Genomic DNA, 12,457 nt, shown 5'->3' on the forward strand with positions numbered 1-12,457 from the left:
GACGTCCCTGTCTCACTTTAGCAAAATCTCCAATATGGCTCTTCCCTCGAAACATGTTGCTGTGATCGGTGCAGGTATCAGTGGTGTCGTTGCTGCAGCCCATCTCAAGAAAGAAAATATCGATGTCACCGTCTTTGAGCGAAGTAGTGCTGCAGGAGGCATATGGTAGTCTTCCCACTCATACCAAAGTATACTGTAAACTCACCTCAGAGAAGGTTGTACGATGAGCGAAAGCCCCTTGAGCCATTATATTCAACAGTGCCAATTTCGAAAACTGGCACGACATATGCAAATGAAGACGCGGAAGACGCGGAAAGGCGAATCCACGCACCACCAGGGCAAGCTCTGATGTTTGAACGTTGTGTGTGTTCCATGACTGACAAAACGTAGTCCATGCTATGTTGGCTTGAAAAACAATGTGAGCACTCGCTTACTGGAAACCTCGTTGAACAAGTTTCCGGCTGGAACCGAAGACTATGTAACGCACAATGTTTTGGCAGACTACATACAAGACACTGCCATTGTAACGGGAGTGCACAAAGTCACACAGTATGATACGAGTGTAAAGAATGTTTGGAAAGAAGGCAATTCATGGTCAGTTAAGACGACGACTCTCCAGACAGATAGTGCTGGTGTAGAAAAGTGGAACACTTCCACTAGTGTAAGTGCTTCAATGAACATACAACCCGTTATTCTAACAGGAATGCAGAAATTCGACGCTGTAGTCGTTGCTTCGGGACATTACCATGCACCAAGAGTTCCAGATACCCCTGGTCTGGCAGACTGGAAGAAAAGGTGGCCAGACAGGGTAGAGCATTCAAAGCGTTACAGAAAGCCTGAAAATGCTGAAAATAAGGTATGTATCGAATATGCTAAAGAAATGATCTTTATATCAGACACCCATTAACGCTATCACAGAATTATCTGCTTGTCGGTGGAAGCGTCTCAGCAACGGATATTGCGCGCGAGCTCAGCCCATATGCCAACAAGATCACTCAAAGCCAAAGGAATGGAAAATTCGATCTTCCTCAAGCAATGCTTCCCGAAAATGCCTACCGAGTCGATGAGGTGGTGTCGTACGATGCACCCAGCGTGGATGAATCGAAACCTTTGGGCCCGTCGGAAGCGATACCAGGCATAGTAACCCTCAAATCGGGCGAGAAGCTTTGTGACATCCACCACGTCATACTCTGCACAGGTTACCATCTCACATTGCCGTTTTTGCCTCAGCTTCACGCGGACAATACACCGGTCGACAAGGCGGATGATACACTGTTGGTGACAGATGGAACACAGTTCCACAACCTTCATAAGGACATCTTCTATATCAGCGACCCTACGCTTGTATTCGTTGGTGTGCCTTTCTTCACTGCCACCTTCAGCTTGTTCGAGTTTCAAGCCATGGCCGTTGCCAAGGTACTCTCGGGCCAGGCGAAGCTTCCGAGCCAAGAAGCCATGCGATCCGAATACAATGAGAGAGTAAAGACAAAAGGCTACGGCAAAGCATTTCACAGTCTACGAGACCAAGAGACAATTTACGTCAATGAGCTGTTAGCTTGGATCAATGCTGATTTAGAGAAGGCTGGTAAAGACAGGCTCAACGGGCACAGCAGTCAATGGCACATTGCAAAAGCGGAAAGCGTAGCAAGGATGAAAGCGCTTTTCTCCACGCCCGTCTTGCAAAAGAGACTCGAAGTAACTTGTTTGTAGCAGACTTAGAATGAATCATATCACGTGACTTTTAATATACACTACAAACATCCCATCCAAGACCCCAACTGACTCGTTAAAACGCCACAACAAACATCCAGACCCTCCTTAAACTGCCGTTCCAATCCATCCAAACATGCCCTATCTGTTGAGCCCCATACTATAAAATCCAAGCCCCTACGAGAATGCCTTATCTTTTCTCCTCAGGCACGCCATCCGGCTATTCAATGACGCCAACATGAGACCGAGACCACCCACATCCTCCCATGCGACCACGGGAGTCGACAATCCCACAAAACCTCCCACGCGCAAGCAAAGAAAAGTGTGGTAACACAGGTTCGGATATCTTATCCCGAGGGCCCGTGTATGCAACCCAAGAAAAGATGTAACTGTGGGGGGACTGGGGGGACTGGGGGGGAAAGGGATTGGGCGGGGCGCGTCTCTTTCTCTCTCTCTCTTCTCCAGCCCAGAAACTAGTATCATTTCCCAAACCCCCCCCCCCCCAAAACAAAAACCCTTGTCAATGTCGCCATTCCGTCCCCAGTATGTCGCCTTATTTTTTTGCCTCACGGCCTCGCATCGAAACCACGCATACACCCCTAGCTCAGGCTTGCATACGCCTTTTTTTTGGGGCCCAGCGGGCCGCGGCCTGCGCGGCCTGCCATGGCTCCTTCTGGGCGGTGATATGCAAAGAAAAGCCGATGTTCTTGCGAAGGCTTGGTTAACGGATAAGCGTTTAAAAGTAAGGACCCTGGGAGGAGCTTGATAAAAGCAGGGCTGGTTGCAATCAACTGTGGCTTATTTTTATTTTTTGGTTGCTTTTACATTGATAATCCTACGACTCTTTTACTCGTTACACTCGTTCCTGTGACTATGGGAGTCCCCCAGGATGTCTCGATTACTTTGGTGCCTGCTTCGCCTACCGTCCGGTCTGAAGAGGATGTGACGGATAAGCCGCATAAGTGGTACTATTATCTGTGGGATACGCTCGATAAGCCCAAGGAGGAGCGGTGGTTCATGTTTAAGCTTGATGCTGCGTTGTTGACTTTTGCGTCGTTGGGTATGTTTACTTGCTTTTTTTGTCTCTGTTTGGCTAAGATGTGAGGAACTGACTGTGGTTGAATAGGGTATTTTATCAAATATCTCGATCAGTCGAATATCAACAGTGCTTTTGTGTCTGGAATGTAGGTTGTGGGATTGTTTTGATAGAGGAGTGTGTTTGCTGATTACCATTTTTTCTAGGAAAGAGGATCTTGGATTATTTGGCAATCAACTTAATTACATGCAGACGTGCTGGACGGTGGGATATGTTATTGGCGAGATACCGAGTAACATCATCTTGACCCGGGTTCGACCGTCGATTTGGATTCCCGCTATGGAGGCACGTTGGAACTATGCACGTACAAGGCTCATATACTAACAGTGACAGCTCACATGGGCAGTCCTGACATTCTGTCTCTGTCGCGCCAAGAACGCAGAAACACTCTACGCTCTACGTTTTCTCATCGGTAAGATCTAAAACCGCCACGAAACACAATAATTCCTAGCTAAATTTTACCCAGGTCTCGCTGAATCTACTTTCTATCCTGGCATGCAATACATAATCGGGTCATGGTACCGCAAAGAAGAACTCGCCAAGCGCTCCTGCATCTTCCACACCAGCGGCGCAATTGCAACCATGTTCTCGGGCTACCTCATGTCGGGCGTCTACAGACTCAACGGCAAAGGCGGCTTCAGAGGCTGGCAATGGCTCTTCATCGTCGACGGCATCATCTCCGTCCCCATTGCTATTATGGGCTTCTTCTTCCTGCCCGACCTCCCCGAAATCTCCAAACCCTTTTACCTGACAGAAAAGGAAGTCAAATTCGCACAGGAGCGCATGCAGCGCGAGGGCCGCCAAAAACGCCAACCTTACACTCGCGCTAAGATCTTGAAGATCTTTACCTCCTGGCATATCTACGCCCTGGTGTTCCTGTACATCTTCTTCAACAACGGTAACTCGGGTGCGCAGCCTGTGTTCCAGCAATTTCTCAAGGCGAGCAAGAATCCAAAGTATACGGTTAGTCAGATTAATACGGTACGTTCTCTTCTTCTTCTTCTTCTTCTTCTTCTTCTTCTCCATATATAAAAGACATGAAGAGGGCTAATTCAAACCTCCCCGCCAACAGTACCCAACAGCCACCAACGCCGTCCAAGTGGTAACCACACTCCTCTACGCCTGGACCAGCGACAGTATTCTCAAGGGCTCCCGCTGGCAACCCATTGTCTTCGGCGGCTGCGTAAACATGATGTGCTACATCAGCCTCTCCATCTGGGACATACCCACGCGCTGGAAATGGGCATGCTACATCCTGACCGGCTTTGGCGGCGGCATCTCCGGCCTCTGCTACGCCTGGGCACACGAAATCTGCACGCACGACAACGAGGAGCGCGCCATTGTGGTCGCGTCCATGAACGAAATGGCGTACGTGGTGCAGGCGTGGTTGCCGCTCATCGTGTGGAAGCAGGTGGAGCAGCCAAAGTACCAAAAGGGCTTTATTACCGCTACGTGCTTGAGCTTCATGATGATTGTTACCGCGTTGGCGACGCGCGCGCTGCATATGAGGGAGTTGGGGCAGAGGAAGAAGGTGCAGCAGGAGGAGTATGTTTCGCAGAGTAGTTCTGCGGGTGAGGAGACGGGGTCGGATGCTGATGCGGATGTTGGGCCTAGAAAAGGGACTTAATGGTGTTTTGGTTTGGAAACATGGTGCTGAGCGATGTGTATAGTTGGTTGGTCGGATGGATCGATGGTTTTAAAAAAAAGCGATGCTTCTGTTTGATAAGTGTAAAATGAGATCACAGAGCAAATTCATAGATATCATGACAATATGGGCGATAGGTCTGTTTCTCACTGTTTTTGGGCCGAAAGGACTCTGTTCGGATGATCACGTGACCGTGTTCTTCACCCAAGGCCCTGATGTAGCTGCAAATAGCAATCTGGGCCTCTATGTTGAATCTACTGTAAGTGGGTATCGACGAGGAAAGTCCGTACGCACAGACGTGACATCCAGTCCTCCTAGCTCCAGGGGCAAGTAGCTTGCACAGTCATAGTACCAATGGCCAAAGCACAGACATAGTACAATACACAATGGTGATCGTGGCGTTGGAACCAATACATGACAACAAGATATGTTCGTCTAAATTGGAATAGATTCAATAGCGCCAAAGAGGTGTTGTCCACAACAAAGGATAGCGCGTCTTGTTTGGGTCTAATCTAAAAGTTTGGGATGGGGTTCATCCACGTGGTATCCGGACTTTGGTTCGGCTGTGCATGACAGGCAAGCTTCTAGGGAAAAGGGCAGGACTAGTAATTATGCAGGTGAAGCTCCTAAGCTCGCATGGCCCCGACTAGCGCCTCGGACTCCTCTTCGTCCTCGACCCTTTTCTCAGAGGCATGCCGATACAGGACGTAATGCTGCACCATGAAGATGACATCGAAGACGATGGTAATGTTGCCAAGGCCGAACTTGACTGGATTGCCAGTCACACCGCTCCAGTCGTTTTCCAGTGCAGAGTCGATGCATAGCTGTGCAAGTGACAGCCAGCCGCCAGCAAAGTCTAGCAGCATGGGATAGATGCTCCAGCCAACGGTGGACTTGCGTTTGTAGTTGACCCATGCTTGCGGTATATATTTGAGGAAAACCGTAAGGAGTTTGACGTAGCCGAGAGTGTAGATCTAGATGGATTGTTATTAGTAGTGGATAAACATAATGTAATAAAACAAGCCTACCACATCGATCCAAGCCCATCCATCAGCGTTGTAGCCTCCGTTCTGGCCTTTGAAGCGGACCAACAGTACAACTGCAAATATGACAGCGACACATGCCCACCACACGGTAAACACAACGCGGCTCACTCTTTGCCTCTTGCCCACTTCAAAACCCCATATGGGCTCGAAAAATTGGCTGTATATGATGAAGCACATGACTGCACCGTGAGCAGCAAACAGAAAATCATTGAATCGCACCGTTGTAACAGGAGCTTCGGGGTGTCGTTGGGCATATTGCGCTTTTATGGTGGGAGAGTAGAGGAACGAAGCGGTGGAAATGGTGTAGCAGGTGAAGCCGAGGACGTTTAAGGTAGGAAAGTCGATTGCAAGGCCAAGGGTGGACTTGCGGACGTAGTTGGATATGGGCTGAGGGTAGAAGGACAAGGACCTGAATAGGAGAGTCAGCATGCGAGGTAAAGAAGGATCCGGAGGCAGAGTAAGAACACACCAAGCAAGAAAGTAGGCCCAGCCCAGGACACGCGATATGGCTCGCGCAAAAGCCTCGAGCTCGGGGTTCATGGTTATGATTGCAGGCAGAGTATCTCGCGATTGCGAAAGGAAGATAAGCGATGACGAGAGCGAGTGGACGGCATAGGCGGTGCTGCCAGTGTCTAGTGTTACGCCAACATACGACAGGAACGTGTCAGAGCGCCAGAAGAGAAGAAAAGCACGAGGGGTTTCAGCGACAGTCGCAAAATAACGTCATTCTTAAGCGGGCGCACCTGATGCTGCGGCGTGTACAGGCCATGTGCGATTGCGATAGCGACGCGGCGGGTGGGTGGGTGACCGGGATTGGCCCATGTTCGGAGCGGGCGGGCTATGCATGTGCGTGTGGATGAACCCGCCACTGACTTGCATGCAACGGCTCGCTACTAAATATGTACAGCGACATATGCATATTGACTTTACTGCACCAATACCCATGTGGTTTTAATTCAACTTCGCCTCGTATTATTGTAAAAAGAAAATGTTCTTCAACGCCACTATGGTCTGACATGTTCCGAGGCTAAAGGGCAGTCTCACCGGCTTTCAAGGTACAGCTTGATCCCCTCTCCCTGGCCTACAAATGAGGCTTGTAAGGCATCGCCCATGGTGGTTTTGATAACATAAGCCAGAGGCCCATTGAAAACTTCTCTACTCTCATACAGCACAGTTCCATTGCCATAGTCAGTAATGGCCTGCCACCTTTCAGCACTCAGCATGACCGAAGGCGGCCAGAACTCCCAGGCCAGCCTGCCCAGGTCGCGTTGTACGGCTGTGACGAGCTCCTGTGATGATTGCGTGTGCAGAGGGTTGTCGGGAGTGTCCTTGTCTACGGGCAGTGGAAGCGAGGGGATTTGAACGCGGAAGTAGAGGTTCTTGCCCTCGGCAGGCCGTTGCTCAGGCAGTGTGATGTTGAGTGGTGAGGTGACGACTGCATAGCGGACAAATGGATTCCAGGCAGCGTAGTTGGGAAAGTCGGTGAGCAAGTCCCAGACGGCATCGAAGTTGGTGTTGTAGATTTCTATGCGGGTGCTCGCCTCAAAAACGCCTGGTTTGACATTTGGAAGGTTGGTGTACTGTGCAAAGGCAGGACTTGCACTGAGGAAGGAGCAGCAAAGAGCGCTGACGAGAGTAGACTTGAACATGGTGCGAGAACAGTGTTGGCTTGTTTGTCTACCAGAAGGCGGAATCGTATGGAATCAAGTACTTTTTAACATGGGTACGAGGGTGGGGCAGTCGATGGCGGCTGCAGACAGGGTCGGTTACGTTGGCGAGATTGCTCGGTTACAGTCCTGAGATTGCTCGCTTGCGTAGAGAAGCACGTAGCGGCCGGCTCTATACTGCATCAGGAGCATTGGCCCGTCTACATTGCACCGGCATGTCGCGTGTGTGTCAAGAAGAAAGAAAACGGGCCTCCATAGGCGAGAATCGTCGACATGAAAAGCACTACAAGGAATACGATTGGAAAGACAAGAAATAAAGAGCCGAAGGAGAGGCGTAGACTACGCTAGGGTCAAGCTGAAGGATTGGTATCGATAGGGGGAGAACAAGGCCTGGAGCTACTAGATTGTTCAGCCACAGATTGTAGTGTACAGCCACAACTGATGCAGCCACATACTGGTGAGCCACAGATAGCCCAGCCACATGTGGCTTAGCCACGGATAGTCGGGATGGCTACGGATAGCCTCGGGCTAAGAAGAGCTTATTGATAAGGAGACGTCTATGCGCAAGAGAAGGTGACTAGCGTGTTGATTGAACACGCCAACTTCGCTATCATAGTTACAAGAACAAGGCCAGCAGTTGTATCATGCCGGATTCTTGAGACGCCATCGCGACAGGGATGCATACATACATGTTCCGTAGCAGTAGGAATAGTTCCGAAATGGGCTGAAGACACGTGACGGCAGCTGACAAGAGCATACCAGTATGCATGTATAAGTAAGTAGTATGGTACGTACTCTACACATCATCATGTGGTGCTAGGGCATCAGCCGGTGTCGGAGTGAGCAAGGCAGGTCACGAGCAAACCGACCAAACAAGGCAATACATAGCATACACACAGTCCTACACACGTATTACCATGCAGGACAAGTGGGTGCAGCCAAGCCAAGGGTCGAGGGAACGAATAGAAGGGTGCGGGTGCGGCATGCACATGCACCACCCTGCAGAAGCTCGCAACTGCCCCTCGGTACCTTGGCCTTGACCGACCGCGACAGCGTAGCAGCCGCCGCCGCGAGTATGACTACTGACGACGGCTTGCATATACAACGCCTCAACAACTGCGGGTTGGGCATAAAGCTCGCCGTCGGCTATCGCCCGCCGTCAACCGTCTTGCAAACGCCTTTTGTCCTGTTGAGCTACCTGAAGAGCGCCCCCGCCGTCTGGCGATAGCTGCTGATAGATAGCATTCCGCATTCCACATTCCGCATCCACCTCAACGCCAGCACAGCCCGAGTCAGCGTCCAGGGCTCCTGTGCCGCCATAACACCGCTGCACCGCTGTACGCCTGTCCTGTCTTGCTGTGCACGCACGCGACTTGCACCCGCACGAGTCGCCCGTCACGGCTGCACATGACGCAACCGCCTCCGTTTAGCCTTCATCCCCACGCCCTGGCCTGCCGCCTACACCCGTTGCTTCCCTCGACCACCTCTCCTCCCCAACACGACACACACACACTCGCCTGCCCTCTACCACCGAGCTAGCGCTCCCCATACTCTCTTCCACACGCCTCTCTAGCAGGTTGAATGAGCTCATCGCCCGACGCCGTTGCCGACCAGACGCATACGAAGCCTGTTTCAAACCTCACCTACCTGCACAAGCACCAGCCCAAGCCCAGCAAGCAGCACGACAGCCCTCACGCGCGTGGTCGCAACACGTCGAGACATGAGCTGGGAAGAAGAAATAGGCAGGGTGAACGGGTTACGCGCATCTATCCCAGACAAGTGTACGTGACTTCCCTTGTTGATCCTCCCCCCCCCTGTGTTGTGTCAGTGACTCACCACCTCTCCAGAACAACCTCTCCCTCGTCTGCAAAGCGCCTGTCGTCCACCTCTCCACCAACAAACTACAATGCCACTGCTTCCCCCTTACTGTCGGCCATCGGTGCCACGCGAAATACTGCCGCCCAGTACACCACCGAGTGGGCCAAGTCGGTACCCTTCTTCCCACACCAAGGCTCCCCAGGTAATGGCGCCATAGCTATCGCAGGCTCTCCGCCCACCTTCCACAACTCGCCCAGTGGTCGAGAAGGCCTATACCAACACCAAGCCATGTCCAACTCACCCCCTGGACCACGGCCCCTGAGCCATCCTAACCAGTACACAACCTTTGGTGGGAGGATGCAACACTCGCCGGGCAGCGACCGTAGGGCTTCCATCTACTCGCAAAGTGGCCGCACCCCTTCGCACCAGTTTGTCCCCAACCCCCCGCTGCCTCACCAGCCACAAGCCCATTACTACGGCTTGCCCAACCTTGACTTCCTAAGCGCCCCGAGTAGCGGCCTCCAACCTGGCCAAGGCGGCTGCTTCTGTGGCTTCGACACACTGTCCATGGCTGGAGACGAAGCAGCTCGCTCTGCTGAGAATGTCCTGCTCGTCGGGTGTCAGGGCGGCCTCGATGTCTTTCGCGTCGAAAGGAGCAAGATGGACATTGTAGGTCGCCTCGAAGGCCTGCGGGGCGCCGTAATAGGCGCAAAGATCCTGCCATGGTCATCACGGAGAGATCCGCTGGCTGCCTCCCGCCCACTTGTTGCACTGATTCTGCATGGCCCAGTCATCAAGGACAGCCAGAATAGCAGTGCAAGTGGCTCCTCTTCAGTCGCAGATGACTCGGCTTCCGATTCGCCTAGCAGGCCATCTTCACGACATGGGAACCATGAAAATGGACAAATCAGCGGTTATCAGACTACCGTCGAGGTTTATTCCCTCAAGGAGAGACGGAGGTTGGCTGTCCTATACAGAACGCCAATGACCCCCCTCACCAGCCCAATCGACAGCCCTATGTTCCAGCCACCACCGCCTGTAGGCGACTTGGTCGTAGACGCAAAGGGAAAGTTTGTCGTGGTTGCTTCTGGCGCAAGTGGCGAGGTGTTCATCTTCGCACCCTACACACAAGGTCACTTGGAATATGCCGAGTGTTTCCGCTGCATTGGCAAGCTGTGGACCACTGTCCAGAATCGGGAACGAGCTGTGCATTCAAATGGTTCCAGTGCCGCCGATGGAAGCCACGACGAAATACCACCGGACAAGTATGGCTTACCCGTCTTCTCGCTTTCCGATCGTTGGCTTGCCCTCTCTCCACCAGCATCAAGCTCGCTCTATCCTGTCAACGGGGTAGCACTGACATCGCCCTACTACGAGCGTGCTCCGGGCCTCGCACATCACAGTGTGCCACCTCAACCATTGCCCAACTGTGCTGTCGATGCACCTAATGAGGCAGGCTTGATCGACAGACTTACCCGTGAAGGAACCCAAGTTGCTATCAAAGGTGCACGCTGGGCCACTGAAAAGGGAATGCAAGCGATCAAAAGCTACATGAACAAGGGTCAGCAAGGCAATGGTGTATCGCACAACCAGGATCCAATGCAACACTGCTTTCCACCTACACATGGCTACAGCCAGGCTCAACCCAGGCAAGAAGCCGCTGTCATCTCAGTCTTTGATCTACAAAAGCTGCTAGATGCAGAAGAGACCAGAAGCAAGAGTGCTCTCCAGCCTGTTGCAACTGTCCCAGCCGCCTTGGGATGCAGTTTTCTTTCCTTTTCTCCTAGCGGCCTGATGCTCATGTCGGTGAGCAAGAAGGGTGACTATCAAGACGTTTGGGATTTGAAGCGCATGCATTTCCGACGAGCGCGCAAGACAGCAAGGGAGCAGCCTATAGGACCGCATGTTCGCCAGGTGGCTCGATTTACCCGCATGACAGTCGCGAATGTCATTGATGTGGTATGGTCTGCTCCCAGAGCCGACAGGCTCGCCGTGATTACCGACAAAGGAACGGTGCACATGTTTCCCATGCCGGCATCCGCATTTCAATGGCCACCTGCTAGGCGGACTCGACCGGTGGCCCAGCCAGCCCAAGCCAAGGAATCTACTCCTGCCAACGGATCTACAGGCGCAGTCAACTCAGCAATGCAAGCCATCAATAGCGCCAAGCCCTGGTTTGATGCTGTTCGGACAAGAACCAACAGTGGTTCTCGCTTCAGTCTCAGTGGTCTTGCTGTAACGCCTGTTGTGAGCGCCAAATCTGGCAAAGCTGTAGCAGCTGGGGTGGGCAAGTCGATTAGCAACATTCGGCATGCGGGTGACAATAAATTGACGCTCCCATCCTCTTCCAGCGGTATCAAGCCTTACAGTGTTCGTTGGCTGTCTGGAAGGGGACGTGGCTCAGTCGCATTAGTCTCTGGCGGTGTACTTCAGATCTGGCGGGTCCAGATGCGACCTGCTGCCGGCAAAGGAAAATCGGGCAACACGGCCACAATCACCAAGAAGAAAGCCGTAGAGTTTGGGCTAGCTCCCATTCCAGACATATCACTCCCACCAGCGGTCACAGAGCAGATTATGCCGCAACCTGGAGACCCAGAGCCAAGCCAGGAGTGCTATGGAGACTGGTTGCCACGAAGCTTGCCATGTCGCAAACCCGCGGGGCCGACTCTTGCACCACTCAGTTTCTCCGAGATCGAGACCAATCCGCCTTACCAGCCTTTTTACACGGACAAGCGCGTGACGAGATTTGTTTACGCAAGGCAAGCGTCAGAGGCTCATGGCAGCGCCAGTGAGTACCAGCCAACACTTCCCGAACTAGTCTCAGACCTCCATTACGATGACCCATCCCCCTGGCTGTTTGGTGAAAGCGTAGAGGCGACACGACTCTCTTCACCTGTGGCGCCAGCTTACGACTCTGGCGAGGACGATATCACTGGAGTTGCTGCCAGGATCGAGAATAAACTCGTGCTGCGAGATGGCGAAGAAGAGGTAGAACAAGTTGTCGTGACCACCAGACGACGACGAGTTAAGAAGGATGGTATCAATGGCGGTGAAGAAGGTTTCTTCGAAGATGACTGCGAGGTTCTTGATTTTGCAGAGGATAGGGTGTGATTGATAAAGGAAAAAGAAACAGAAAACCCACATAATGCCTGGATCAGCCGCTTTTAACAGTCGCTACCATGTTGGGGAGATATTGCGCTTTTGGGGCAAAGGGCGTACGCTTGGAACAGGCGCTAACGGCTTGCTGTTGTTGTTGTGTTCTTAGTAGTTACACCCTTGATCTTGTTTTTTTAAACTAGTTTTATTTCCCCTGCATTCCCTCCCTCTCTCTCTCTCTCATCCTTCTTCCTCCGAAGCCTTTTAATCTAGAATCTTTTTGCTTTATATCAGGATACCATATAGCCAGCCAAGATAGCTTTTTTTTTTGCATATTTGCAAAAAAAATGTTATATACGTGCAGATAGATGACCGCGAA

General features: G+C 51.9%; 4 protein-coding genes across 4 annotated transcripts; 2 read left to right on the plus strand and 2 right to left on the minus strand.

Annotated features, from left to right (window-relative positions):
• Positions 1-34: 34 nt before the first annotated feature.
• Positions 35-4,900, plus strand: COCMIDRAFT_34470 (uncharacterized protein; the record flags this gene model as incomplete). Its single annotated transcript, XM_007687221.1, has 11 exons — positions 35-165; positions 216-338; positions 391-856; positions 919-1,695; positions 2,599-2,770; positions 2,837-2,894; positions 2,953-3,091; positions 3,140-3,218; positions 3,273-3,787; positions 3,879-4,351; positions 4,801-4,900. 11 exons carry the CDS (start codon positions 35-37, stop codon positions 4,898-4,900), a joined length of 3,033 nt encoding a protein of 1,010 aa, XP_007685411.1.
• Positions 4,901-5,077: 177 nt separating this feature from the next.
• On the minus strand, positions 5,078-6,037 carry COCMIDRAFT_34472 (uncharacterized protein; the record flags this gene model as incomplete). The annotated part of the gene is made up of 3 exons (XM_007687222.1): positions 5,078-5,425; positions 5,480-5,906; positions 5,967-6,037. 3 exons carry the CDS (start codon positions 6,035-6,037, stop codon positions 5,078-5,080), a joined length of 846 nt encoding a protein of 281 aa, XP_007685412.1.
• A 500-nt stretch (positions 6,038-6,537) lies between these two features.
• COCMIDRAFT_3039 (uncharacterized protein) lies at positions 6,538-7,831 on the minus strand (the record flags this gene model as incomplete). Its single annotated transcript, XM_007687197.1, has 2 exons — positions 6,538-7,099; positions 7,785-7,831. The coding sequence occupies 2 exons, from the start codon at positions 7,829-7,831 to the stop codon at positions 6,538-6,540; spliced, it is 609 nt and encodes a 202-aa protein (XP_007685387.1).
• A 914-nt stretch (positions 7,832-8,745) lies between these two features.
• Positions 8,746-12,093, plus strand: COCMIDRAFT_88281 (uncharacterized protein; the record flags this gene model as incomplete). The annotated part of the gene is made up of 2 exons (XM_007687258.1): positions 8,746-8,945; positions 9,012-12,093. The coding sequence occupies 2 exons, from the start codon at positions 8,746-8,748 to the stop codon at positions 12,091-12,093; spliced, it is 3,282 nt and encodes a 1,093-aa protein (XP_007685448.1).
• Between the last annotated feature and the right edge of the window lie 364 nt (positions 12,094-12,457).

The sequence above is a fragment of the Bipolaris oryzae genome (assembly GCF_000523455.1).
Source record: "Bipolaris oryzae ATCC 44560 unplaced genomic scaffold scaffold_27, whole genome shotgun sequence".
NCBI lineage: Eukaryota > Fungi > Ascomycota > Dothideomycetes > Pleosporales > Pleosporaceae > Bipolaris > Bipolaris oryzae.